Source organism: Tyto alba, unplaced genomic scaffold, assembly GCF_018691265.1.
Source record: "Tyto alba isolate M040663 unplaced genomic scaffold, T.alba_DEE_v4.0 Super-Scaffold_46, whole genome shotgun sequence".
NCBI classification, from domain to species: Eukaryota; Metazoa; Chordata; class Aves; order Strigiformes; family Tytonidae; genus Tyto; species Tyto alba.
The window spans coordinates 10,991,146-11,005,000 of NW_024881322.1; the positions used below are offsets into that span (position 1 = coordinate 10,991,146).

Consider the following 13,855-nt stretch of genomic DNA (forward strand, 5'->3'; position numbering starts at 1 on the left):
TCCTATCTAATTAATTACACCAAGCCAATTGTATCTTTAGGAAATGGATGCTGGGCTCCAGGGAGGCATTTTATCTCCCATAAATGTTTCGATATGGTCAAAGAAATCTTTGCTGCAGCTGGTCAGAGTCCGGTAAGACCAGAGGCCATGTGGAACAGGAACCCCTCCTCTGCCTGGCATCAGGGTGCAATCCGGACAGGGATTTTGCCTCAAAACCTGTTAGTCTCTCTGACATTTAACACAGGTCCTATGCAGTACATTATAAACTACCATGCGATGCTTAATACAATCTCTATATTATTCTCCTTTTCATTCTCCATTAAACAATTGAAAATACAAATGAAAGCAGAACAAAAGCCACGTATCTTGAGTAATGCAAGTTAAGCGGAAAGCATATACCTACAACAGAACAACTGATAAAATAACCTGCCCGTCTAATGCATAAGCGTCATTGTAGAGCAGTAGAACATGTAGATGTCCCTCTGCTAAACAACCTGGTTTTTGGTCTTTCAAAAAAAATTAAAAAAATAGAAAAACCTCTCCATACTTATGAGCTAAGAGGAGAGCTGGATTTGTTTCATTTCAAGTCAATAGAGGAAACAGTGAGAAAGTACACTTAAATGTGATTTTTTTCGTTTTTGTGCTAAGCTCACAAGAAGTCACTTGCTCAAGCTCTCTCAATGGCTGATCTCATTTGCACATAAACATCTCATAGATTATAGACAGTGCTCATGATATTTTGGTTTTCGTTATTTTTAAGCCTTGCTCTTACCAGGCAAGCAAAGAAGAGTATTTGAGGTTTTTACTTTTGCTTTTTGGGATACTTTTTTTGAAGTGAGTCTACAAAGACTGCCACCAGTGTTATTGTCCCAGGTGAGGGGTGCAGGGGACAGAACTTTACTAGCCACTGGGAATACAACACTACCAGTACAGATAAATTCAAAGACACGTTTTTCGATACCGGAAAAATCTACACCAAGAGTTTAGAAAATGAATGCCATTCAGCAGGAGGCATCCTTGGCTCTACCAAGGTATTTTAGAGAGCGAAGGACCTGTGAATTTTATGTAAAGGGGGACACTGATATGAACTGGAGTCTCAGAGGAACCAGAAACCAGAGCATATTCGTAACTGTATCTGGTGCAGCCTCGAAAGAGATAGCCTTAGAGAAAAGAACATATTAATATTCTTTTTGATTGTTACTATTTTTTTTTAATTTTAAAATCTGAATTCTTTTGAATTCTTTTCCATTTGCTGAAATTTTCAGGGGGTCTGGAAAAAAAAGCAAACAACACCCTGTGATATACTATAAAACTAATATTTCAAAATAAAGTTCACGCTAAACCAGATAACTTCATAAAAATGTGTTCATTGTTGGATGTAATTTTTCCCCCAAGACAGACATTGTTAAATGCCCAATTAAGTAACATAATCATGCAACTGTACATGGAGGTCAACCATGCAGCTAACTGCAATAATTGCAAGTGTACCTGATTATCATGAAGATTTTCCGCTCCTGGGCGAGGGGATGACTCTTCGCACACGGCAAGACTCCGGACGAGTTTTCCTTTAGCTCCTGACTGAATAACAGAGAGAGAAAACAAAACAGAGAACACTACTACTGACCCCAGGTCACACAAGCTGCACACATCAGCTGTCCCCAAATAACTACTACCCACCCAGCCAACAAAATTTTATCTGCCTTCAATGTGGATAGAAAAGGATTATAAGCAATGAGCCACTTGCCACACAGAAGAGGTGACAGGTTTCTTTTTGCTTTTAAGCATTTCTGCCACGGTGCGCTCACTTCCACCAAAAATCGTTACAACAAAGAATAGACAATCCAATACTAAAGGTTATTTAACGTGAAGTTAAACTCAAAGGTTCCTTCTGCCATTTGGTTTTGGGTTTGGTTTGTTGTGTCTTTTTTCCTTTGTTTGTTTGGGGCTACCCCCTCTCCCTCTCTTCCAGTAGTATTATATCCAAGGAACACAGACAATAAAGTGTGGAAGTTGCATGGATCTGCACTTAGAAAATTAGAAGAAGGTTTTTAGGGTGGTGGGGTTTTTTTTTGTTCCTATAACTTCTTTTTTTTTTTCTCCCTCCTTCTTAGGAAGCTAGTCAGTCTCTGCTTCTTTATGTCAAGATTAGTCTATTGAAATAAAATTCAAACAAAAATGTTAATTTACTAAAGCAAAAGGAACAAGCTTTTTCCTTCCCCAGTGGCACACAGAAGCAAACATGCTGTCTAACACAGGCATACAGTGAGCCCAGCAGCATAAAAGTATGATGGATAAATAAAGGGGAGACTGACACATTTTATCTAGAGGAAGTCCTCTGCCTTTGTGCAACCAGATTATGGGGTAAGAGAGAGAAAAACAAGAAACCACAAACGAAAAAAAAAACAACCACCACACAAGTGATGAAAGGCCATCATTTCAATCCCAGACAGACATTTGACGGCAGTTCTTTATCCTACCATGGCATGCAATTCCAAACGGAGATGGACCCTTACCTTGGATCTCTTCTTCTGCTGGTTCTGATTTGCACCTCGTTTCTGGGTATAGCAAAAAAGAGAAGCAGTTATCACTTCAGTGAAAAATGTGCATGACAAGAGCATTAGCAATAAACAGATCAAATCACTCCTAAATGATATTTTAATCAGTTGCTGACTGCAAAAACAACTTCCTCAAAGCCAGTCTGGAAAGCAAGGAAAACCAAGAACCTTCTCAGCTCACTTTATTCATGTTAAGAACAGGTATAAATAACAAAAACACACTGCACATTGTTCTATAATTTTGCATAATGAAAATGGAAGAAAAGGCATACTTAAGTAAATGCTCCCCCTCTCCAAATTCCTCTTAATTTGTATTCTCCCCCTTTACTTTTATATTTGGTTGAGCAAAAAGAATTAAACCCCCTCATCCAATAAAGTCTTCTTAACAAATTACCTTCTTAGGCTTTGCATAACAACTATTTGCTGGCAGTAACACCTACAAACCAAACCACACATTAAGTGATTATTCATTAGTATTACCTGTAAATTCATGAGATCAAGGTAGTTTTCTAAATCCCCAAAGAGGGAAAACAGTCAAATATTTCATCAAGCTTTAAACACAGATGCCTAGAAATTAACTTCTCAGAAAAATTAATAACATGAAAAGCAGCCTAAAGAGCGTGAAAGATATAATGAATAACAGCATTTTTTTTTATGGGGAGATAAAAGGACACACAATTAAAAAAAAAATAAATACAGGAAACAGTCTCAAAATTATGAGAGAAAAAATAGGGGACGCATGAGCAATGAAAGACATCATAGAAGTGGAAGGGCGATGGTAAGACATTGCTATTTAATGCACCATTCGTTATTCCTGTCTTACCTGCAGCTCTGACTTGGCATCGCTCAGCTTCTCCTCCTTCTCCTCTACTTCCGAACTTTCAGATTTCTTAAGGATACAGTTGTCCGGGTTCACTTCCGAGATGGACGTCTCCTGCTCTTTCGCAGCTTCGTCTGCTGTCTCCTGGTTCAATTTACCTTGCTCAGACATTCTTCCAGACAGAAATTAAAACAACAAGATTTGGTGACCTGAAAGGTCGAGATATCACAACACAAACACACACACACAAAAAAAAAAAAAACCACTGGGGGTGAATTTATTTATTTATTTATTTATTAATTCCCAAGTCATTTCATTTCCTTTCATAAAACCAAAATATGGAGAGCTCAGAAGTGGAAAGCTACAGATGTCTCAGCTGAAGAGACGTACTGAATTGACATCAGGCAACAGCAGAATTGTATCAGGTTAAACAAGCAGATCTCTGATCTAAACAGTCCTGGTGGAGAGCAGTTTTAAATCGAGGTTCTGTGACCGCCCCGGCCCAGCCCCAGGACTGCCAAGGTCCAGGCAGGGATGGTGACAGATCTCGGTGGCACCAGGCAGGAAGGACCCATTCAGACTTCCAGGTCTCTGACATCTCAGTGCTACCCCGTTAGGTTGTTTCAGTTTTTGTTTCTTTAGTAAAAAAGAATAGCCAAACAAACAAATAAAAAGCAAGCATGAGCAACAACACTGGTTTTAGCACTCAGTTACGGGTTTTGTACATAGCAGAAGCCCACAGTGCTGACTACCAGTTAAAAAATATATCTATTTGAAGAGGTAATAATTCAGTATAAATATGAAATCTAAATTTGGCGATAAAACTCTGAGAGTCAATGTTTTCAGGCATCAGACTGACAGCTCCATTATTAAAATCCTAAGCCTCTTCCCAAACCCCATGTCCCTCTCCAGCACTACGAAAATCCTACAGGAAGCCTTTGGCAGGTATTTCTAATGAAGATATCCTAACGGAACTGCATTTACTCTCAGCTCACAATGGGTTGTTGTACAGAAGCTTTAAAGGCTTTTCAAAGTTAAAGCCTATTATTATTTTCTCTCTCTTTCTCTTTCTTTCCCCCCAGCTCCCTGTTGAAGCCTCCCCCACAGATCAACTGTCAATGAGACTCATGAATAATTTAACTTTTCTTTCCCTATCCATTTGACTTAAGAAGTATCTTCAGGAAAAACAACTGCAGTTGAGAAAGGCAGTTATTTCCGAAAGAGTCTTTTGCAGTACCTTGCCACTTCTCAACAATGAAACAGTGGCTACTAAGCAAAACCACTCTTTGCCATCTTCCTTTTTACAACTTGTAATTAACATACAACAGATCTGATATCACTTACCTTCATTTTTTTTTAAGCTATGTTTTACTTAAAAAAAAAATAAACACATACTGAGTTTAAAAAACTTACTAATTCTAATTCTTGCATTTGTTTTGACACTGTGAGCAAATAAAATCACAAAAATCTTTCCTACATAATCTTCCCTTTGGAGAAGAATTATGGATTTCACAAGAAATGAAGCTTCACGGTTCATAAATAAACTGACTGGAATACGAAGCTCACAAATTAGCTCACAGTAAGCCAAGTCAAGCTTTGAGTTGTTCTCTTTCCTCCCACTGCCCTCCCCAGGAAGTCCCATGGTATTGGCTATTCTGCAGTTACAGCTGAAATTTGAACCGCTTTGCTAAAAATTCAAAACATGATGAATGGCAAAACCTGAAACTGGTCTGTTAAATAGCTCTTAATTTGTGAAGGATTTTCATCCAGAAACGCACAGGCATGCACAAATTCTTCATGGGCATATTACCCCGCAGCTCGTCTACATGCTTACATAGTGTTTGCAAAAACAGTTGCACTCATAGTTTACCAGCTGCACCAAAGAAGCCATTTACCTGAAAAACTGCTATAATTCCCACTGTCTTTCTAGCGTCTTCTGTTGCTTTTCGCTGGTTAAGTCCACACAAATGATCAATGACAACGTGAGTCCCATGTCCCCATTAACAGTTCAGAGTGCCAATCTCCATGCTGGTCCTTCAGAGAGTTTGACGGATCATAGTCAACCTGGAAAAAGACGAAAAGTAAATAACAACGATCATGTTACAAGGTAAGGATGCAATAGATAGGACCAGAATTCTAACACTAATGACCAGCTTCAAGCAAATCACTTTCACAGCTTGATCCAGCTCCACCTGTCTCAAAACTGCCTGCTTCTTCTCTAATGAAGGCTAGAGCCGGCTGTTCAAGTCATAACAGCTCCTACGCAAGGAGCTAAAATTAACAATTGCATTATGCACTGAAGATTACTCACTTCAATTCTAACCTTTTTTAGTGAATTCCAGCACTTTTCATTAAAAAAAGCATATATACATATTTATATATAAGCTCATCTGTTTGTTTCAACAGAAATCAATGAGGGTATGAGGAAAAAGGACTTGCCTGCTTTTTAACTACAGCTTCTGCTCCAATTAAAATCCCAATAGTCAAACACTATTGAAAAAGAAGCTAGGTGGGTGCTTTTAGAAAGTGACTTGCTTTGCCAGGGTAGTGAATCGAGGTGTTCATTTAATAAGCTGAATAAAACTTGAAATGATCAAAAGAAGGAAGAAAACCTATCCCCCCCAAAACAGCCACCAGATAATCTTTCTTTTGAGGCACTGCGTGAAGAGGAAAAAGGAGATTGATTCTCCAGGTTATGGTTCAGGAAATAAACCCAAAGAAATAGTTGCCTCAGCAATGCAATTTATGCTGTTCATCAGGATTGTGTTTGCCAGATGAATAGCTGATCTGACAGAAAAGGAGCATTTGGGGATGAGTTGGATTGATTTACACGCCATGGCCGTGTGCTGAACTGTCTTGATATAACAGGCGCCTCTTAAAGCTTGCACATGAATCACAGTTGAAGCAATTAGTGCAAATACACAAAAACAGCAAATAGGAGGAAGCATGTATCATTCTACTTGAGGGTGGTGGGGGGGCAGGGGTGGAAAAAACAAAACTGAAAATCATCTCACTCTAATATTAGACTCGTTGTTTCTGAGGCACATTTTAAATTGTGCATGGTTGTAATTGCTGTACAGTACGTGGTAGCACACTGCAACTTGCCTTGTTAGAAGAGCTGAATTTCATGTGCCAGCAATGGAATTTAGCCTCTCTCAAAAATCAAGTCCTGCTCTCTCTGGGAGCTCAGGCACACAGAGGAGACCAGCAGGCAGTTATATAAATTACCACTGCCACCTTGCAGATTTATATACACAAAAATATTTATTTTCCTCAAACCACTTATTAATTTCTACAGAGTAGTATAAAGTGCATCTGTACAGAGTAACACAAAGTAAGTCTTCCCACATGCTTTTTGGTATTCCTTGCAGGACATTTTCAGCAATGTTCTCACTGACAAACAGTTACAGGATCGTAACGGGAGTGGAAAAACAATATGGAAAATTATGCCTAAGCACTCAAGCACATGCAAATGTATTTCATGGAGCCAATATTCAGAGAGAAAAGAGTGAATAAACACTGACTAAAGAAACTTTCCTCATAACTGTCTTCCATTAACCCTTTCCCTCACAATTCCAAAAGAGGGGGAGGTGGGGGAAAATACTCATACAAACCCAACAAACCAAAAAAAACAAGGAAATACAGTCCATTACAGTTTCACCTGGAAAACAGCCAGTCACGGGATAGACCGCTGCAGTCAAAACCCTGAAAAACTAACTAAGAAATAGGTATCTGTACCAAATCAGGACACACACACACACACAAAAATTATTTCAGGACTCCTCAAGTGTTACCATGTGTTGTGAATTAACTATTCACAAGCCAAACAGAGCAAAACAAAAAACAGACAACAAACCAACTAACCAAAGGGCGTCATAACCAGCAAGTGAAGAGATGTGCCAAGTCTCCAATAAACAGCATTTCTGGCCTTGTGTCACAGAGGCTCAACATAATCTTATCATGCTTTACCAAAGACAAATTTCTTCATATACCGAGTCCCCCATATTATTACACTTAAGATCTGATGCCAATATCATTTTTCATTGACAAGGCACAAGACGACCACAGAATCTTATATTAAAACAACAAAAAAATTTCATAAATTTTGCCAAGAAAACATAAGCAAGTGGAAAATACACTTACAGTGTTCATCTACCATTTTTCAAAACTGCAATGACAATGTTTCTTAGGATGATTTAAAAAAAAAAAAAAATCCATCAAAATTATCTTCTAGGGGAAAAAAGAAAAAGGCAGCAAGAACTGAGATGTACAGCAGTCACAATCCAGTTCTTCACCTTCCCTCAATATAAATTTCCTCCTCCTCCTCCATTAGGCAATTTACAAGTGATGACTAATCATTTACATACTACAATACGTAAAATACACTTAGGGTTGTTTGGGTGGGTTTTCAAAGGGACTCAGGTTTCTATAAAATACTTCAAGGACAGTATAAATAGCAACAGGAATCAATCAGAAAATAGCTATTAAGAGCGAGACATTTTGATTGAAAATACGTCGATGTTTCTCGCGCTTTTCCAGGATATCTGGTTATTCAGTGACAAATGCACTTTTTACTATTGTCAGTCCTGCAGAGACAGTGCTGCAATGGAAAAATATATTGGATTATTCTCTTTCTTGCACATCGACAGAAATGTCAGAGATGATTTGACTGTCAAAATCTTCAGTAACGAAGTGACGCAAAAAGCTGAGCAAATGCACCTATGGTTTTGATCCTCAAGTAAAAACCATAAAGCTTATTACAAGACAAAACCCACCTTTATTTGCAAGTGAGCAAAATTTCATAGCATTGTTGGGATCTTAGAAACTGTCTACAGGAGCTTGTGGCAAAATTTCAGCCTCTAATTCCTTAAAGCTTGAGTAAAACTTGAATATCGGACACCCCAATGCAACAGAAAATACAAGTGCCCACCAAACCATTTGTGGAACCACTTTAATAGAAATATAATCTGTCTGTACAAAATTTATAAGCACCAGCTGATCCATATACACTGTGGGATAAAAATGCTGTTGTTTTTTTTTTTTTTTTCTTAAATTGTTTTCTTTATTGACAGGCTTTTCACTATAGAAGCTGAGGGTACTACCAAGCTTGAGCAGCTACTGCCAAAGCTTGAAAAGAAAGGGATGGAAGAAGGCACATATGGTCACACACGTTCACACAACACATAGCACGCAGATTCCAAGAAAAGTCTGTGGGAAGGAATACACTTAATTTAATCCAAGAGTTTAAAAACTATACCGAGAAGAGCTGTAAAAGAACGAGCAAAGATATTAGAAAGTCCTCCTCAGCGAACATCTGATAGCTGACCATCAACTGAAATTAAAGAGAGAGACATCTGACAACACCCTAAGAATCCACCACAGGAGAGTAAGACGTTTCTATATTATGGATCAGGAAATGTTTTGACGGTCTCAAAGCTATCACATACTGAAGCAGCAATTTTGAGATCATTACACTCCTATTAAGTATCAACATATCCTCTCTCAGAAGAGATGAGCAGGCTTTAAGCCAAACAGCATACTCTTAACCAAGAGCAGGCAGCAGCACTAGGCAGGATTGAACCCTGCCAAACTGAAACTCAAGGTTGTTTGTTTTTTTTTTCTCCAAATAAAGCTGCTGAACATAAAGGTAAAATCATGTGAGCCTGAACAGCTCCAGTAACTGAAAACTGTCTGATGTTGGCAGTACCTACATGTCAGGAACCTTCTCATCTCATAGTGACTCTCCACTAACATGAATGGCTCATGGGTACAAGCCCATGAGCTGGAAGCAGAGATGACAGTCATGATTTCCACTATGTGATATATACCTCATCCATACATATAAAGATAACCTTGACTCATTATTGCTATCTCGCTCATCAGATTACTGGAAACCATTGGAAACAAGACTGCGCTATTATTTTAAGATTATCAGTACACACAGCCATTAATGTTGCCAAACTCTCGTGGCTTAAAACATAACTTTCCTGTTATCTGACATTTACTTAAATATCCCAGTATCCACCATCAAGCAAATCTATGTAAATCTCACTGAACACAAAAGCTTCAACTCTCTGTGGTGGCTTCAAAGAAAAGCTTCATGATATAAAACCTACTGTTCAAAAAATCCAAAACCAAAACCACCCCACCATCAAACCCAAAAAAGGCAAGTAAAATAAATCCTACAGTTTTAGTTTGAACACACTACTACTTGGTTGTCAGCCCTAGTTTTCAGTACCTACATCATTAGACAGTCAATACTGGCTGCTCCTTCTCACTGTTTTCCCACATTTCCCCCAGACATGCACATATACACTTGGAAGCCAAATTTGCAGCTGTGTACTAGCATAGGAGGATGTCCTGTCACCCATGCCAGCTCACACCAATATGCTTTAGTATGAAAAACCAATCAAAATAAATATGAATTCTCTGAAATACATGGACTCCTACAAGTTCACATGGTTGTTAAAAGGCTGAAGACTAAATCTTAAAAAAGAAGGGCAAAAAATACTTTTAAAATACATGTTTGAAGCCTTATTACCCGCCTTCTTTTATCTTTGCAATGTCCCCTCTCCATTATCGCTACAAAACCAGATACAGTGATTGCCTACATTTTCTGCTCCTACATACCACAGACCTTTGCAGTAAAAGATTATTTAGACTCATTTACTGTTGTCACTTTAACAGAGACTGTCAGCAGACACAATGTCTTTTTTTCTTGCAGGAGTTAACAGAACCATGAGCACCCGTGTACAAGCAATGGCACAGAGGATGCTGGCCCACCTTAAGCAGGTAAGCAACCAACCATCAGTGGCAACAGTGGTCAAAGTTCATCAAAATGGGGGGGATTGAAATATATTGGATCAGATTTCAGATCCTGTGCAACAACCAATTGTCTTTTAAAAGAGGTGACTACATGATATGAGCAGCATCCTAGCTGAAGACTACCTTGGAATAGCACTGGCTGTCCCCTCAACCTGCATGTGAAATCCAGTATTTACAAACTACAGCAGGGAGGGGAACAGTCTAACAACCAACAGAAAAAACAGAAACACAGCAATTTTTTGTGGTTTACACATGATTCCTTTTTTTCAAGGGGATCCTCTTGTTCCTTATGGATTACAACCAGTACTTTCCACTATAATCCCCTGTCAGAAGATCTCATGCCAATGTCATCATCTGCAGCCAAGTAATAATGATGATGTTCCCTCTGGCTTCTTAGATTTCTGCAAAACTAGAAGCTTTACCCAGGAAAATAAATATAGATGCCCTATAGGGAGAGCCTGTTTTGTTTTAATACTTAAGAAAAGGCTCAGAAAAATGCTCTTTTATCTGTCACAATGACCATTTGAAGTCTTCCAGGATCAGCATGAAAAGATATGAGGCTTTGAGTGACCTGGCTAATAAATGTCAATCACGCAAGTTTGCTAGGAACAGAGTAACACCCAAACTTTTAACAAGCTGATCAGATGTACAAATCAGCACCCTTGGAATGAGTTGTTCACTTTAGCCCAGCCTTCAACACCGCCTCATGCATTTCAAGCACATACGCCAAACTACCTCATTCTCAGACACAAACCTGACAAATTTCCCTAAAATCAGTGTCATTAAACTAACTGGTCTCACTGTTGGGTGGTGGAAAACAGCACAGCTCCATGACTCCAAACACAGACACACCAGTTCCCAGCTATCCTTTCAGTGCACACCAGTCTCCTTGCAATACACGAAAGTCGTTTTCCTCAAATCCTGTAATAAAAACAATAGCCAACATAGGCAAATACACAAATCAAAGGGAAAGGGAGACTGAAACTCATCTTCTCACATATCAAAGGTAACTGTAACACAAAGTCCTCTTTAGAGACTGACAGCTTTGTTTTAAGATTAGAGGGGATCCAGGGAGGACTGTAAGGATGTTCAAGAAACTCACTGCCTTGCCAGGACACCTTCTCCATTACCCCACTGTATACATTAAATACTTTGTACATTTTTCCTCTTGTGCCAGTAGCTGTTCTTTATTTTAAATAGCTTTCCTGATTTCTCAACAGTTCACTCTTCCTGTGGGAAATAACTGTACATCACCTCATCATTTGCTGTTAGGTTTAAATGAGCCAATTGCTTGTAATCTCCATTTAAACAGGTATGCACCACCTCCATTACTATCTACGTCTAGTCTAATTTGCATCGACAGTCCGCTTCAGCGTTTCCTTACATCTTTCTCACGCTCCTCCTCCACCAGGACTGCACTCGGTGGAGATGGACGTTCCTCCACCCATGGACGCACAGCGGTGAATGTGCTGGAGGAGCTCCGTTTTCACAAGCACTAACACCAGCTTAAAGACAGCGACTATCATGAGAATATCCCAGAAGGAATACTATCGTTCCAGTATGAAATGCTATCAACAACAGAGCCTAAATGAGCCCGGGTTGCCCACAGACGGATCTCGGCAGAGCTACTGCAGAGTCTGAGAGTCACAGCCTGAAGTGGTGGGACTACAGATACCCAGCACAGACTAGGTGAGATAATTAAAGCCATTTGTGGTACGCCATGATATGCTGTTATACATAATGAAATATGTAAGAATATATAGCTTACATTAATTTTAATTTGAACAAAAGGTATGTATATATTTTAGTTTAATGCAGAGGTTCTTGAAACATTTTTATGTTTTTTGTTTCTCTAAGTCAAGCTATCCCTACTCTTTCTTCCTTCAATGCCTTCCCTCTGACATTTTTATTCTCTCAGGTAACCACAGGTTAAGTAAATTTTGCTTTATACACAGGAACTAAAACCAACTTAACCTATTTTCCTACTGAGTTTGTCCTAAAGCTTGAGGACTTTACTAGAAAACCCAAGCACCATGCATCTGCATTTTGATCATACACGCCTTTGAAGGCTTTGGTCTAAGAGGACTGCAGGTAATAAATAAGTGGGCAGTTAAGCCACCACGCCCCATTCACTAATTACCAGTTGTGCCAAACACAAATCAACTGAGTCCAAGGAAGGGAAAAACAAAACAAAACAAAATCAACCACAAAACCATCACTCTAAACAGAACAAAGACAACAATTTTGTACACTACTAACATAGTCTTTCCACACAACTTTCTGGGCAGCTTCTCTCAAAGCACAATTTTAAAGCACAAAATACTCAGGACTTGGATGGCCCATAACTTACGATGAATTGCTTTACACTTCTTCCAACATCACTAGAGGATGGAGGTATAACCAGAAAATGCTGCAGGAATAGACCAAGTGTCACCGAGTCTCACATATGTTTATCCTGACTTTTTTTCTTTCCCAATTTATATAATGGCCCCTATATTTCATCCTGCCATTTCTTGACAAATTAGGTGCATTTTCACTAGTACTAGCTTAATTGGCAAACCCTGAAAGAAAATAATTGCTAACAGCAAAGCAGCATTATGCTGATGAAATAGACCTGCACTTAACAACTAGAATTGCCTTAGCAGACACTGACTGCAAAACAACAAAAAGCTTTTTTCACATAAGAACTGAAAGAAAAAACAAAACAAATCAATAAAACAAAAACCAAAATTATTTCCCTCCAGAAGTCTCTTCTGATTACTAGAATTAACCATAGTAGCTATTCCTGTTTGTCCTAATGCCATTTTCTGAAACAAAACTAGCTTGCAGCTAAAGAAAAAATATTGTTTCCCCACCAAAATTAAAAGGTATAAATCTCTATAAGGTTTAAACAAAACAAAAAAAAAACCAAAACATGATACACTGAGATATTCCCCCTCCATTTAACTTTGCTGCTCAGAAACTGTGCATATACTCTGTATTCAAAGGCAATTGATATCTAGCTTGTTTTAATGCAGAGTAAATTTTCCAAGCTCATATTCCAAACAATTTGTATAATTATAGTTCAAATCTCCTCTACCAAAGGCAACAAAGGCTAGATCCTTTGAGAGTTCCCAGTACAAGATTATGATTTTTAATACATTATCTTATTGATTTATTTTTATCAATATAGGATCAATTAAAAAATTTCTTCCTGATTGTGTCTATCAGAAAATAGCTTGGAATACAAATGCTTAGTTGATGGCTTCTGGTTATTAGCAGACTTAATAGAGCAACATACAGTGAGAACAGTTTACATCAACAAAATCTCATCGAGTAAGTTTATTTTGCTAGACACCTCTATTCTGCCTAAAGTCTTGCAAGACATATAGACAAGATCTTGGCAATTTTCAATCAAATCTGGAGATGCCCCATGTTTTCAACTTTGAATCTCCTAAGAATGACTACTTTTTCTTGTCAGATCCATGTCCCCCTGCTTTCTCATTGCTTAAAGTCCTTCTGAAGAAAAAGAAAATTAAGGCAGAAACATTGTAATTTCTCTATAGTATTGGGAGAGTAAGATAAACACATACAATAAATATAAATAGCTACATAATTTATATTAAAAATGTTCATTTTGTGTGTTTAATTTATATATCTTTATACTTTAATAGAT

At 38.3% G+C, this 13,855-nt stretch overlaps 1 protein-coding gene across 18 annotated transcripts in view; it reads right to left on the reverse strand.

Moving 5' to 3' along the window:
• The window catches only part of ARPP21 (cAMP regulated phosphoprotein 21), a 146,218-nt gene that overhangs the window by 104,779 nt on the left and 27,584 nt on the right, over positions 1-13,855 (reverse strand). For 15 of the 18 annotated variants that reach the window (XM_032997226.2, XM_042806364.1, XM_032997225.2 and 12 more), the window contains 4 exons: positions 5,271-5,439; positions 3,379-3,584; positions 2,514-2,555; positions 1,489-1,578 (listed from right to left, as the gene is read on the reverse strand). In XM_032997226.2, the coding sequence (XP_032853117.1) occupies positions 1,489-1,578; positions 2,514-2,555; positions 3,379-3,546 (300 nt within the window). In that variant the 5' untranslated portion in view covers positions 3,547-3,584; positions 5,271-5,439. Of the gene's footprint in view, positions 1-1,488; positions 1,579-2,513; positions 2,556-3,378; positions 3,585-5,270; positions 5,440-5,525; positions 5,601-13,855 lie in introns of those variants that run through there. The other 3 variants (XM_032997218.2, XM_032997219.2, XM_032997217.2) reach the window with 2 other exon arrangements.